Here is a 15,814-nt window from a genome sequence, read left to right as displayed (position 1 = left end):
GCTTTCCCCATGCCAGTCCCTGCAGGATTTGCCAAAATGGTGACATGACGTGACCTATGTAACATTATTGCTTGCAATGTGCCAGCAGCATGTGGAGTTGTGTGACAACCGTTTCTGCATGTTTTCCACTAACTTGATTGTCTTTTGCACAGAATGGTTTTACTCCACTGCATATTGCCTGCAAGAAAAACCGCATCAAAGTCATGGAACTGCTGGTGAAATATGGGGCTTCCATCCAAGCTATCACAGAGGTAGAAAAAACCAATGTTTCAGCTTGTCACGACACATCCCTTTCTCTCACACCTTCTTTCACCTTTTTCTCCTTCTTCACCCATCTCTGTCCTCTCCACTCCACTTTGATTTATCTGAAGAAGCCCCAAAACCTCACTGGTGCAGAGGAGTAAAACTCCTGTTGCTTTGTTTCGCAGTCTGGCCTCACACCAATACATGTGGCGGCCTTCATGGGCCACTTGAACATTGTCCTCCTTCTGCTGCAGAACGGAGCCTCTCCAGATGTCACTAACATTGTGAGTATGGCTTGGGTCAGCATAACTGCGAGGAGGAGAGGCACAGTGTGTGTGTATGTGTGTGTGTGTGTGTGTGTGTGTGTGTGTGTGTGTGTGTGATCAGAACAGGGAGCTCAGTGTTGAGAAGGGTTCTTGAAAAATATACGGAAATAAGGCCAGATCCTCACTGAAAGCCTCAGTAAGGCAAGCGGTGTTCTAGGAAACAAGATGGACGCTGTGGAAATGAGACAACTTAAGTTTTCCAGTGCAGATAGATTGAACATACATCTAAAATGCATTGAGTGGAAATGGAGGTGTGGCACACATGTACAGTGCCAGCCTTGCGTGAGAAAGCCAAAATGAGGTTGTGAGAGTCTGAGTTCAAGACCCAGTACTGACACACAAAAAATAATAAATGAATGCTATTTTACATTCTTTTTATCTTATCAAAAAGTTAAAGTATAAAGTCATTAAAAATAGGCAGTCTGGATGGGTGCTGGGTGGCTCATGACTATAATCCTAGCTCAAGAGGCTGAGATCTCAGGATCATGGTTCAAAATCAGCCTGGGCAGGAAAGTCTACGCTACTCTCATCTCCAATTAACCGCCAGGAAACCAGAATTGGAGTTGTAGTCCAAAGTGGTAGAGTTCTGGCCTTGCACAAGAGCTCAGGGACAGCACCCAGGCCCTGAGTTCAAACACCACAACAAAAAAAGAAAAAAGAAAAAAATCAAGTCTGTTTTTATATTTCCCTAATTATAACTTATTGCTCCTGAAGTAAGAACAGTATGCGGTAATCTCTAATTACCAAGTACAAGAGAAACTTCACAACCTGCCAACCTGAGTTTAATTTTTAGCAGTTCTTTAGAACTCTAGACTAATTCATTATCCTCACCCCTCACCTTTAAAGAATGGCAAACAAAACAAAGACTTGAACAGATTTATGTTTAGGCCAGTAACTTCCAAGAAAAGTCCTCTATGTTCTAGCTTACCTTTCCCTCCCCTATCTTTTTTCATTTTTCCTTAGTTGCACTTAAATACTATGGAATCGTAGGAGCAATAGAGACCCTATGTCAAATTATGTTATCATGTGAAATGGCAGTAATATCTCGTTACAAATATATCCACTGAGATGCTTGACAGAAATTCCCTAGGGTAAATATTTTTTCATTTTGGGAAAGTGTTTTTTTTTTTTTGCAAACGTTTCAAAGAATAACCTACACACATTCTATTCTCTTTTTTTTATTGTTTTAGTCTTTATTTCATTAATTTCTGTTCTTAATTGACCAATTCCAATATTTAAATGGTTATGTGGTTCCAGTATGTTGGGTGTAATGGAGCTATATAGACTGCATATAGATTTTCCAAAGAAAAGAAATAATACTCTGAGGCCTACAATAAAAAAGTTTCACTCACTTTTAGGGTTTTACAGACTCTCAAATTTGATCACCTCTGTATATTACTTTAATTCCTGGTTTTCAGTTATTCTAAAGTCATTCATTTTGGTTATTGATTCCTTGGACCATTACTTTCTGCTTTCTTCAGGAAAAGGACTTGGGGAACACCAGCTTAATCCTCTTCTCAGTACCAGTCCTGGTTATTTTTTGTTTATTCTTATTTATTTTTAGAAGTTGTGACCTTCAGGGAGCAGATGCCTATAGGTAAAGTTGCCAGAGAAAATACAAGAGTCCCCATTAAAATTCAATTTCAGATACCAATTTGATTTTTTTTTAGTATAAGTATGTCCCATACAACAGCTGAGATGTGAACATAGTTATTCATTGTTGGTCTGGAATTAAAAATGTAGCCATCTGTATTTTTATTTGCTAAAACTGGCAATCCTGCATTTAGAAGCATTTTCAGTTTCTCTAGCAGTGGGATGCCTGTGAATGTGTGTATCCTCAGAAGCTGAGTATTTGGTGACTGGATCCAAAAGCTTTTGCAAATGAATTATGAAGTGTGGATACTGACCCGATTGCCTGCTTGCTGTGACAGAATTGGTCATTTCCTGACCCCTCTCCCATCCAAACACCTTGGCGCCTTTGTGTGTTGCCTGAAATCATGTTGCATTTTTTGAATGCAATGCTGTCTGTGTGCTTCGATGCTTTTCAAGTTCATGGGCAAAAGTGGACGTTCCTGTAGCTGTCTGCAGTCAGCTTAACCACTGAGAAGAGGGGCATGAAGTTTAGCACCTGCTTTGGACATGAGCAAACCCATTCTCTTGTCGCTCTTGTTTTGTGTCTGAAAATTCACCGCAAGTGTGAAATGTACCAGGAACTCAATCATATGCAGATACTTTTCCTGAAAATTTCCTTTGCCAGGAAGCTTATGAAAGCACTTCCAAACCCTTGGGTAGCTTCTCTGCCAGCTACACCCCACCCATAGCCCAAAGGATTCACTGAGGATTATGGGAGTAGAAAAGCAAACTCCATTAGGGTGATGGATGTTACAAGCAGAGCATTTATAAAGCTTTCTCTTCTTCCTGTAATGAGTCAATGGATTCATGGTAAAGTTCACATTTTATATTATGCTTTAAAAACATTTATGCTCTTTTATTAGTTAAAATGAGGAAAATAAGGCTGAGACAGTATATCGAACAATAAAGAAATGTAAGCAATATTGAACAAAACAATAGGACACCTTTCATTTTCTTATTTATACAGGTATAAATAATGTAAATATATAAAAGAGTAAGGATAATTTCGCATCGATGTCATTTATTAATAAGAATTCAGTAAGTTCATTGTTATGAAGCAGAGATACTTTATGTGTGTTCCTTAGCACTTTCCTTTGTTTATAAAGTTTAATGCTTTAATGTAGGCTCACATCCCATTCATGTATTTCAAACATATAAAACAACATCTTTTAAGTATAAAATAAAGATCACCAAAATATAAAGACTATTTCAAGATAATAAAAATGTTTAGAAACATTTTTAGATTTTTAAAATATACCCATATTAATAATTTGACTTATAAAATTTACCATTGAACATGAACTGGAACCTTTAGGATTTTACTTAGGAGGAAATTTATTCTTGCCTTTATTTCTACCAGAATTAGTAGAACTGCTAACCCTTTTGTAATCACATCTGGATATTAAGTTTTGCCTTGTATTTTAAAAAAGTAGCTAGTTGTTTATTCAGAGACCAGTTGTAAGTGATATAGAAAAGAAGTTAGAAATTGGTTGTACAGAGAGAAAATCTTGCACTACTTCTCAAGCATGGAAGCAAATATTGCTACCCAATTAACCTGCTGTTTGTTTAAAAAAACAAACCCAACAAACTCCAGACACACTATTGTACAAAAGTCAAAATTTTCAGAATAATTTCAGAAAAGGTCAGTAGAGGGAAAAAAGTAATCGACAAAGAAGAGAAAGGAAAGGAAAGACATCAATTCAATGTTTACACAATCCAATCACTGGGCATGAATTTCTTGTAACTTCATATGGAATGGTTCTCTGAACAGTTAGGAAAATGAACTATGAGAGACATACTACAGTAAACATTCACTTTAAATTTTCCAGATTGGTCTACCATATACATAACCACAGCATGTTCTTCACACGAATTTGCCAGAAATAACCACAACCAAATTTGCAAGGGCTACCGCTGACCTGAAATAGTTCACTTGCCTGGCTGACACTATATGTTCTAGATCAGTTGTGACAAATTAAACTGTCCTAATTTTTATTGCGATATTGTATACAATTAGTTGAATGAATGGATGAATGAAGGAAACCCTGCCTTTTTTGGTAACAACGGCTTACCAACTAGAAGATGACTTACATCTAGCCCTTCCCCTTGCACTTCCCTGTGGGTGCATCAGACCTTGGTAGAACACAAAGCTATCTGAAGATAGGTTTATCGCTGACCTCAAGCGATGCTGCTGCTAACTTACTTCCCTGAACTCAATTCACTGTCTGTAATCAAATATGCTTGCTAACATAAATAGAGCACATCCTGGGCCAATCGGATTTTGTATATAAACAGTTAATCGCCAAGCCTCATAAAACCAAATCAGATGCGAAACAGCTAATTTCAGAAATGAAGTTTAAGTTTTGGGACAGGAAGTCATTTATGTATGGTACAAATGTGGTTTTCCTTTTGCCGTGTGATTATTTGATCTTCAACATCTCAAGTTCCCCATTGAAATGGGATAAATGATAAGTTTTAGGTTTATAAGCAACTTTCTCATCAAAGTCATGTCAGTTATGTTAGCTTGACTGTGAAATCAAATTCAATTGCAGGTTATCCTAGGTGTTTGGATAAGTTTACTAATTTGTCATGACAGAACAATTTACAAAAAAACTAAGCTTTATCCTTATAAAGATGGAGAAGATACAAAAAGATCCATATTTTTCCAACTAAATAACTTGGCCTTTTCATATACTTCTAAAACCCATGGATATATTGCCGAATTTCGTTAACTAAGGGACCTGTATGTTTAAGGACCCAGAGCAGCGGGTTTATTTATGACTGGGTGATCTTTCTTTCCCGGCAGCGTGGTGAGACTGCCCTGCATATGGCGGCTCGGGCAGGGCAGGTGGAAGTCGTCCGGTGCCTCCTGAGAAACGGTGCCCTGGTGGATGCCAGAGCCAGGGTAGGTGCTGGTGCTCCAAAGTTCTCTTCTGGGCCAGTGTATGTGACTCATCTTGTTTGTTGGTTTGTTGATTAACAAATATTTATTTCCAGTATTGGGGCTTGAGCTCAGGGCCTAAGAATTTCCACTGAAGGATGGATCTCTACCACTTGAGCCAGAGCTCCACTTGGGATAGCTTCAGTTTTGAATTAGAGATAAGAGTCTCATGGGTTTTGCTGTCTGGGCTGGCTTTGATCTGTGATCCTCAGATCTCAGCCTCCCAAGTCATCAGGATGATAGACATGAGCCACTGGTCACTGAGATGAGACTTATTAAGAGAGGCTCTTGTTCTTTGATTCTTTGAGTTGAACATGCCATGGAGTACAGTTCAAAAAGTTTCTTAGACAGAAAGTAAATAAATAAATAAGAGTGAGGATACATAATAAAAAATGTCCATCTTAACATTTAAAAAACATAACATCGACTTACCCAGACCAGTAAACCAGGTCCCAGAGGTCAAATGTTGTCAGTAGATTTCCTTAGCTAGGAGCTAATGACTCTGTCTGTGGTTTGGTCCTAAGAGAGACTTATGTATCCAAGCCCATAACACTTCAGTAAAACTTTTTGCAGGGGTAAGTAAAGTTATTGTCATTCTTGGAAGTGGAGGGGTGGCTCAAGGGGTAGAGTACCAGCTACTTTTGAGCGGAAAAAGCTAATTCAGAGTATGAATACCTGACTTCAAGCCCTAGAATTGGCATGCTCACATATCATGGTTACTCTTTTGATGGAGGTGACCTGCCTCCAGTCTATTAAGTGTATTCTTTTCCTGACCTACTTTTCTGTCACTTGTACAGAGAAGAGAGAGTGTGAGAGTGAGAGGAGAGAATGAAAGCAAAAGAGGGAGATAGCATTGATTTAGATTTTTATTTATTTTTAGTGGTAGTGGAGTTTGAACTCAGGGCTTTGTGGGTGATAGGCAGATGCTCTCCCATTTGAGCCATGCCTCCAGCTCTTTTTTTCTGTGGTGGGTTTTGAGATAGGGTCTGGCTTTTTGTTCAAATGTCCCTGGGACTTCAATCCTCCTGTTTATACTTTCCAGTATAGCTGGGATGGCAGGTTTTCACCGCTAGCATATTTCCTGCTTTTTTTTTTGATTGAGATGGCATCTTGGAGTGTCTTTGCCTGGGCTGGCTTTGTGTCCTGATCTCAGCCTGCCATGTATGTGAACTGACAAATGTCTGCCATCACACCCAGTTATTGATTGAGATGGGGTGTCTCACAAACATTTGCTCCTGACTGGCCTCAAACTATAATCCTCCTTATTTTTGTGTTTTTAATAGGTAGGGTTATAGCACAAGCCACCAGTGCCCAGCAAAATTTTAATATTTTTTTAAACGTAGGAAACTATTCATTTTCAGGAATTTAACAATCTCTCTTACATTACATGGATATAAAATTATTCATAGCTCCCAAAGTCAATCCATCTTCATTGTTCTTAAAAGCTACTTAACAGTTCGTTATTCTCAAAATTTTCGTGGTTTCCCTTCACCTGCTTCACTTTCTTCTCTTGTGTAAGGAGAGCCTCTTTGCTTTTTACTCTGAGTTCTATGTATTCAGATATTCTGCATTTCCACTATTTTATAATGGAAGAGTCTGGACACTACAGATGGATCAGACTTGTCTTGTTTTCTAATGACTTCAAATGCTCTCACAGGTTATATTTTTTCTTTTCGTCTTCAGTTTTCAAAATTGTATTTCCTGATTTTATTTCTCATTTGTGTGTGTGTGTGTATGCGCACACACATGTATGTCTGTGTGTGTGTGTGTGCGCGCACACACATGTATGTCTGTGTGTGTGTGTGCATGTACTGGGGCTTGATCTTAGGGCCTGGGCACTGTCTCTGAGCTTTTGTGCTCAAGGTTAGTGCTCTACCACTTGAGCCACAGATCGACTTCTGGCTTTTTTTAGTGGTTAAGTGGAGATAAGACACAGACTTTCCAGCCTGGGCTGGCTTCAAAACACCATCTTCAGATCTCAGACTCCTGAGTAATTTCTCATCTTCTTTCTTTATCCGGATCACCAAAGGAATGTTGGTCAATGTGTTGTATCTTCCATTTTCTTTTCTAGGCTGTGCTATTAAGTTTTTCAGTATCATCACTGGAGTTCCTTTGAACTATGGAAACCCTTTTTACCGTATCCAATACTTGATAAACCCAAGTTAAGGTAAAATTCATATGAGTCATAACATGCTGGTTCCATTAGGGAAATAAAAACTGAGTTGAGTCATGAAAATCACTTGCATAAAAATGATTTCAAGCAAGTCACTTGCCTTCTTTGTCTTTATCATTAAAATATGAGATTAGGGCACAGACAACTCAAAAATCTTTCCCAGACATTGTTTTATGACTCACTGAATTTAATAGGCATTTATATGTATATATACATATATATATTTTTTTTTTTACAGTGAGTTCTATGGATGATCGTGAACTTGAAATTTGTTGGCAGAAGCTTTGACACATGAGCATCTGTGATATAACTGTCTTTGGTTTAGTCTTTATCTGCCTGTCTATCCTTTTTGTGAGAAGTACAAACATATTCTCTAGTAACTACTACAGTGTAACTGTGCTTTAGTTTGCCAACAGTATTATTCCAATGTCATTTTTCTCTCTCTTTTTAAGATTCCTTGGCATTTCAGTGTTTAAGAACTATTTCTACAGTTAACCAGAAGCATCCCAAGTGTGATGAACTTCACTATTATTCAGAAATTGTATCAATGTTTCTGGTATAGTTTTTGCATTCTACGTTTAATAACAAATAACTTTACCACTTCTTTCTCTTAAAAGAAAACCCTTTGTTACTTTCCTGATAGTAAAATTGTAATTATTCAATTTTTAATAGAGTGTACGTATTTCCTTAGATGCATGCCATTTTTTTCTATAGTGTTTTAACCTATTATTATAGCCTTCCACTATTTTGGATACCATTGCAAAATCCACCTTTAAAAAATATGACTGGCAATGGTGGAGAATAATGGAGTGACTCTGATGAGCACGTACTCAAACATTAACATGTTGAATTGAAACCCTGTGTGCAACAGTTTACAGATAACAAAAATGGATCAAAATGGGTGAATAGTCACCAAAGAGGAAATAATAAAAAAACAACTTTGGTGGCGGTGGTGGGAAGATCGGGAGGGGGGAGGTGGGGGGAGTATGGGAAGGGCTGGGAAGGGGAAACAAAGAGGAGGCAACAATGCTTAATAAGAAAGGAACTCGTTATCTTGCCCAGGTAACTGTAACTCCTCTGTACGGTATTTTCACAATAAAAAATTTAAAAAAAATGTTAAGTTATTTAGAAAACTGAAGGTCAAGATCACCAGATGTTCTGTACTTCTTTCAAACTTCTTTTTTTTATTGTGAAAATACTGTACAGAGGGGTTACAATTACATGGGCAAGATAATGGGTACATTTCTTATCAAGCATTGTAGCCTCCTCCTTTGTTTCCCCTTCCCATCCCTTCCCATCCCTCCCTGCCCTGCCCCCCAGCCAATGTTGTAAAGTTCGTTTTTCGACATAACGACTTGCACATCTCATTATTGCAATGGGTCTTTTGATATTTCATGGCCATGTCATGCAAGGCTTAATCACATTTCTTTTTCTTATTTTTTCTTCTTCCTCCCTCCCTCCCTCCCTCCCTCCCCTCCCCTCCCTTCTTTCTTTCTTTCTCTCTTTCTTTCTTTCTTTCCTTTCCCCCTGATGCTTGAGCTCTGAGCCTGTTCACTGTCTCGGAGTTTCTTTTGCTCAAGGCTAGCACTCTACCACTTGAGCCACAGCACCACTACCAGTTTTTTGTTAGTTTATTGGAGATAAGAGATGCATGGACTTTCCTGTCCAGGCTGGCTTTGAACTGAGATCTTTAGATCTCAGCCTCCTGAGTGGCTAGGATTACAGATGTGAGCCACCAGCGACTAGCTCTATTTTTTAACATATAACAAAAGAAAGCACCACATTGAGTCACACAGTCTACATAAACATCTATTTGTTTTTTAATCTACATAAATATCAAATTTCTTTTCAGCAGTACTATTTATCCAACGATGCCACTGAGATCTTTTCTATAGAGCATCCTTCTGTTAAGAGTAGATAGCCAGATCCCAGTGGCTCACAGCTGTAATCCCAGCTACTCAAAAGACTGAGATCTGAGGACTGTGGTCCAGAGCCTGCCCTGCAGGAAAGTCCCTGAGACTCTTATCTCCAATAAACCACCAGAAAACCAGAAGGGTGCTGTGGTTCAAAGTTGGACAGTGTTGGTCTTGAGGAAAAAAGCTCAGGACAGCAGTAGGCCTTGAATTCAAGCCCCATGACTGACCAGAAAAAAAAATTAGGAAATTGGTCTGGGAATGAGGTTTAATGGTAGAGTGTTTGGCTAGCATGCATGAAGCCCTGGATTTGATTCTTCAGTACCACATACACAGAAAAAGCTGGAAGTGGTATTGTGGCTCAGGTGGTAGAATGCTAACCTTGAGCAAAAGAAGCTCAAGGACAGTTCCCAGACCCTGAGTTCAAGCCCCAGGACTGGCAAAAAAATTAAAATTAAAAATATAAATTAAAAATAAAAATTAAACCATACCCTACAGAGCAAGACTCCCAAATTTCAGTGAAAATTACCTGATACCTGATTTCAGTGCCCCTTGGGGCTCCATTCCACATTTCTAGCAAGTGCACAGATGACAGCCAGGCTCCTCTCTGGGGGCTGTATTCTCTGAGCAGTGGCCAAGGAAGCTTTTCTTTTCACTTGTTCTATTAAAAGGAACATTTACACCACAAATTTTCGACTTCCACTTACTTAATCATTTGATGTTTTCCTGGAATGGTGTGGTTTGGGCTAACGTGTTTGCAGAGCCCTGCAATTCAGAAAGTGTTTTGAACACCGTGTATCATATGGAATAAACCGGGAAGTCCTGTGCTGCAGGGTGGTTTTGAGTTCAAAAGTGTTCTCATTTGCATATGGTCATAGCTTCAGGGTAGAAAGCAGATTTCTGCTGTGGCTCACTATCTTTCTCATAACTCCCTCTTTTGAGAGGCAGAGGTGAACAAGGCAGTGGGGGAGCTGTTATCTGCCTTTCCTCATTACTTCTCACTTGAAATGCAGTGAGCCCTGCTCCTTCTCACCCAAGCACATCACTGGCTTCTAATGAATGCAATTCCCTTCTTGAGCAAGTGTCTGGCCAGGCTAGAGCATCAAGCCTGGGCCCAGACACATTTTGTGGCCCTTTTATCAGATGGAGTAGGAAGAATAGGGATTTCTCTAGAGCCTCGTGGGGTGTGGTATGTCCACTTCCCCTAAAGCATGTTGGGGTGGGGGCTGTTCTCAGAGAAGAGAGCAAGGGGAAAAAATGAACACAGAGCTTCTGCTCTGTTTTACTTCTTGATTTCCAAACACACACACACACACACACACACACACACACACACACAGGTGCAAGTGTCATACTGTAATTCCAAAAAACAGAACCCACTCTACTGTACAAACAGAAGAGATGGGTTGAGTGACAGGAATGTCTTGGGGAGTACAAGTGTTGGGTACACTTGGGTTCACCTCTCGGGAAGGTTTTCTTCTTGTCTAAAGTGAATACAACCAAACAAAGCACCAGGGCCTATCTGCCCTGCTGGGAGCTCTTGCTTTAAGGGGTGGGGTACAATGCTTTGGGCATTGTACAACCACAGGGTCACCAGGCTTCAGTAAGTTGCCCTGAAACTGAACTCCTACAAAATGTTAGAGAACTCTTAGGGAAGTTAAGTCCCACCAGCTTGCTAGCCAGTCAAAAACAGTAGCAATGGCACCCATTGTTTTGAATGTAGCTCCTGCCACTGTGATTTCTGTCTATAAAAGGGATTGAGGCTTAGGAAGATTTTCCTAATGTTGGTAGATTGGAAAAAACCAACACAGGAGGTGGGCCGTGGCTAAACACAGGAGGGGAGCCTGGCTACTTCTCAGACTGCATCACAGTCCTAAGGTGCTTCATGATGCATTTGGAAGAGATGCAGGAGATCAGGACTCCCCATCCGTGTATGTGATATTTCCATTTACACTTTTATTGGAGATGGACTCAACATTGTAAAAAAAAAGGTATGTGACTTACACTTTCTCTCTCTCTCTCTCTCTCTCTCTCTCTCTCTCTCTCTCTCACACACACACACACACACACACACACACACACATCCTATAACTAAAGAACAATAGCTACCACTGGCCATGCTAATCAAAGATTGCTTCTTCTCAGCTCTGGATTAAAAATAAGATCATCATTGCCTTCCCCTCCCTACTGCAATGAAAAGCACATTTGAATGTTTGAGTGTGGTTTTCTTCACTTAACCTCGGTCGAGGTCTGTGGGGGACTGAGAGGTGGGTGTTCTCTGTAGCTTTCCTGTCTTTTATATTTCATGGATGTTTCAATTACTACTTATTTTTGTAAAGGTCCATTTTCTTCATCTGCTATTGGGACCCATCTTGTCCTGGTAGTTCTTTTTATGGCTGTCTCGTAGTGTCTATTTCTATAGAATTCACAGACAAAGAAACATTGTTCAACCCAGTGCCTGAATTCAAATTCTGTTTTAGTAGTTTCATGACCTTGGGCAATCTTTGAGAACTCAGTAAATTCCTTTTAATCTCTTTATCACAAAAACCCAGTGGTTTAATAGTACATTTTATACCTTTACTTCTGTCTAAAGATATGCATCATACATGAATGAAATGGATAAATTACCTAGCTTGACCACATCCCAATTCTTTGGTTAAAATAACCTTATTGCTATCATATATTATTTGCTTCTTGCCATGCTAAAATCCATGCAATGCTTATAGCATCATTAAAACAAATAACATTGAGGTATTGCGTTTATTTGCACAAATCTATTCTATCTTTCCTCTATTCATTCACAGCCTTGGACTCTAGCCCAGATCTTCATTCTTCACTTTTTATTATGACTCACCCTCGGGTAGATTGTAAAGATACACCCCTTTGTCATCACTTAAGGTTGAACTCGATTTTATTTTTACACAAGACAGTTATTTGGCCTGGTTCTCTTCACCCTGAAAACATCAATCCTGACTAGCGGTTACGATCAGGTGACTTCATGAGCTTTCTTGAGCAAGTCCTTCCTGTCCCTTATCCCCAGCTCTAGCCTCTCTCCCTTTCAACTAAGAACACTTGGCAAGTAGCTCATTCCGCTTGCTTATTGCCAGAGCCTCAGTTCATCTTTGAAGTCCTGGATGTGAGTCGCAGACTCAACAGCAGCATTTCCTGGAACAGTGGCTTTTAAAACCAGATTACAATGTCTTCTTTATGCAGTTTCTCCTTGAAGAAAATGACCAGCAGTTGTATCCCTGGCTTACTGAATAGAGTAAGAACAAAATTTTTCCAGCTTCCCTGGGTCATTTTCACTTGATACAGCTCCCTGAAATAAATCCTTCCTTTTAAGTAAAAAAAGCTCTTAGAGGATGATCTGGGTCTTAAAATTCCTTGACTCCATTTCTTCTTCTCAAAGCTATGAGTTTAAACATGTTTGCACTTATACATAAGTGAGGGTAGACTCTTTCATGAGGTGGGAAATATTTTGGGGGTATCCAGAAAATAATAATTTCAATAATGTAGGTATGATTAAAAAACAAACAAAAAACAAACTAGGGCTGGGTGTGGTGGTATATGCCTGTAATCCCAGCTACTCCAGAAGCAGAGATTGGCCAGGTTGTGGCTTGATACCAACTCAGACAAAATGTTAGCCAGACAACCCTCATTTCAACAAATAAACCAGTGGTGATGGCTCAACGCCACGTGGGAGACAGAGGTAAATGGATCAGTCCCCGGTAAAAACGTGAGACCCTACCGGAAAGAGAACTATGGCAAAAAAAACAAAGGTTGGGGGTGTGATTTAAACAGTAGAGTAACTGCTTAGCCAAGGGAAGACCCTGAGTTAAAATCCCAGTACTTAAGAAAAAAAAAAACAAGAGAAACTAGAGAACCCAAGAAGTCACCTGGATAGCAAGATACAAAGTGTGGAGGACCCAGTAACACTGGCTTTCTTTGGGGATGTATTTCCTGGAGCTTCTGAGATGACACCATGACACACGTTGTCCGTGGAGTTGGGTCTTCCGGGATCTAACTTCTCACTTGACTTGAGTTGTAGGAGGAGCAGACACCTCTGCACATTGCCTCCCGCCTAGGCAAGACAGAGATCGTCCAGCTGCTTCTACAGCACATGGCCCATCCAGACGCGGCGACCACAAACGGGTACACACCGCTGCACATCTCTGCCCGAGAAGGCCAGCTGGATGTGGCCTCTGTCCTCCTGGAGGCGGGAGCTGCTCACTCCCTGGCCACCAAGGTAAGGAGATGGACTTCCGGGTAGCTGTGGCTAAGAGGATGGCCCGGGACATGGGCATCTGGGAGAGTGGATCTCCAAATGGCTCACTTCCTTCTTTGGGCATTTTATATTCATGGGCTATATGATTAGGCGGGGATGTGAAACTCCACGATATATATATATATATATATATAATTTATATATGTATACATATCTATATACATAGATATGTATATAGATGTCTATATATGTGTGTATATACATACATATGTATATGTACATATAAGAATTCTGCAGCCAGGTGCTGGTGACTCATACCTGTGATCCTAGCTATTCAGGAGGCTGAGAGCTGAGGATCCAGTCAAGGCAGGAAAGTCTGTGAGACTCTTATCTCCAATAGACTACTCAGAAAAAGCTGGAAGTGGAGCTGTGGCTCAAGTAGCAGAGTGGTCACTTTGAGCACAAAAGTTCAAGGGCAGTACCGAAGCCCTAAGTTCAAGGCCCCAGGACTGTCACCAAAATAACCCCCCAAAACAAAACCCAACACCAATACCCAAACCCCTAGAGTTCTACATTTCATTCTCCCAATGCCAGTGTTATTTCCAATACTGGTTCCTAGGACTTTAAGTGGACTGTGCACTTTTTTCGTCCCTCTCCACTGTCAAATCTATGATGTAATCATAAGACAAAGAAAATAAGCTTCTTAGATTCTAAATGAGGAAAAAATATACTATGAGTCTGGCATTCCTGGTAGCTTTGTGTGCTGTGGGGCTCACTTTACTTTCTCTTGTGTTTTCCCCATCCCTAGTTACCAGCGGGCCCCCATCTAAAACCCCAGCTCCTGCTCTTCCCCCCCATCTTTTCTCTCTCAAGTATACCTGGGCCTAGGTACTGAGTGTCAAGATGCAATCGAGTTGGAGATTCATACTTGATATAGCGTTACTCACATCAAAGATCCTCCATCATCCTGGATTTTGTTTGTGTTCAGATCATTTTTCCTTCACTTTATACTTTCTCTTTGAAATTCACTATGTAGAGGTAAGCAGGATAAAATACAAATGCTCACAGCTCTTTGGAGCAATAGAAAATGAGCCAGTGCAGAAGAGTAGATAAAGGAAACAGAAATCTAGAATGATGAATTTGTCACAAGGAAAAATTATTTCCACACTACAACAGTGATTCAGATGAATGAAAAGTCCATTTCAATTTGCTGAGAGTAAGTAGGAATAAACATTGTGCCCGGGAGAAGGAGGTTTACAAGGGGAAACTTGAGACAGTGATATGCCCTCATTGCTTTTGGAGTGAGAGCTCTCTGCTCTCTACCAGTTATGTATAACTATAGTTGTGTATAACTGTATAATAATATTTTGACCAAAGCACTGGTGGTTCATGCCACCAGTAATCTGAGCTACTCAGGGGGCTGAGATCGGAGGATCACAGTTGAAAGCCAGCCTGGGCAGGAAAGTATATAAAACCATTATCTCCAATTAACCAGAAAGCCAGAAATGGAGTTGTGGTTAAAGTGATAAGAGTGAAAACATTAAGTGAAAAAACTAAGGGACAGTGCTCAGGCCCCGAGTTCAAACACACACACACACACACACACACACACACACACACACACACACGTGCGTGCACTCCCACATACATTTTGTAATAAGGAATTATGTTTATTCAAATCCTGACATCTGAAAATCTAAATGGCTTTAAAAAGTTCTTTAAAAAAGATAGTAAACAAGAAATTCAGCAGAACCATATAATACTAATAACAATCTAAGTGGGAGCTGATGATGGTCTTCACAGATGAATGTGTAAGTAGAATTAAGATATGTAAAAACAGAGCTGGGTCCTGATGGCTTATACTCATCATCCTAGTTACTCAGAGCCTGAGATCTGAGGATCGAGGTTCAAAGTCAGCTGGAGCAAGAAAGTCTGTGAAAATCTTTTTCTTTTAATTGTGAAAATACTGTACAGATTGGTTACAATTACATGGGCAAGACAAGGAGTGCATTTCTTATCAAGCATTGTAGCCTCCTCCTTTGTTAAGTCTGTGAAACTCTTATCTCCAGTTAACCACCAGAAAACCAGAGGTGGAGCTGTAGCTCAAAGTGGTATCATACTAGCCTTGAATGATATAGCTCAGGGACAGTGCCCAGGCTCTGATCTCAAGCCCGATGACCAACCCAAAAATGAAGGAAGGGAGGACAGAAGGAAGGAAGAAAAGAAAGGAAGGACAGAAGGAAGAAAAGAAAGGAAGGACAGAAGGAAGAGAAGAAAGGAAGGACAGAAAGAAGGAAGGAAGGAAGGAGGAAGAAAGGAAGGAAGAAAGGAAGGAAGGAAGGAAGGAAGGAAGGAAGGAAG

General features: G+C 40.1%; 1 protein-coding gene across 1 annotated transcript in view; it reads left to right on the top strand.

Annotated features, from left to right (window-relative positions):
• Positions 1–15,814, top strand: part of Ank2 (ankyrin 2, neuronal) — a 298,210-nt gene that overhangs the window by 187,530 nt on the left and 94,866 nt on the right. Inside the window, exons 12-15 of the mRNA XM_013023813.1 lie at positions 153–251; positions 429–527; positions 5,008–5,106; positions 13,277–13,474. Of these exons, the coding sequence (XP_012879267.1) occupies positions 153–251; positions 429–527; positions 5,008–5,106; positions 13,277–13,474 (495 nt within the window). The remainder of the gene's footprint in view (positions 1–152; positions 252–428; positions 528–5,007; positions 5,107–13,276; positions 13,475–15,814) is intronic.

The sequence above is a fragment of the Dipodomys ordii genome, unplaced genomic scaffold, assembly GCF_000151885.1.
Source record: "Dipodomys ordii isolate 6190 unplaced genomic scaffold, Dord_2.0 Scaffold70, whole genome shotgun sequence".
Classification (NCBI taxonomy): Eukaryota; Metazoa; Chordata; class Mammalia; order Rodentia; family Heteromyidae; genus Dipodomys; species Dipodomys ordii.
This window is presented reverse-complemented; position numbering and strand designations above follow the sequence as displayed.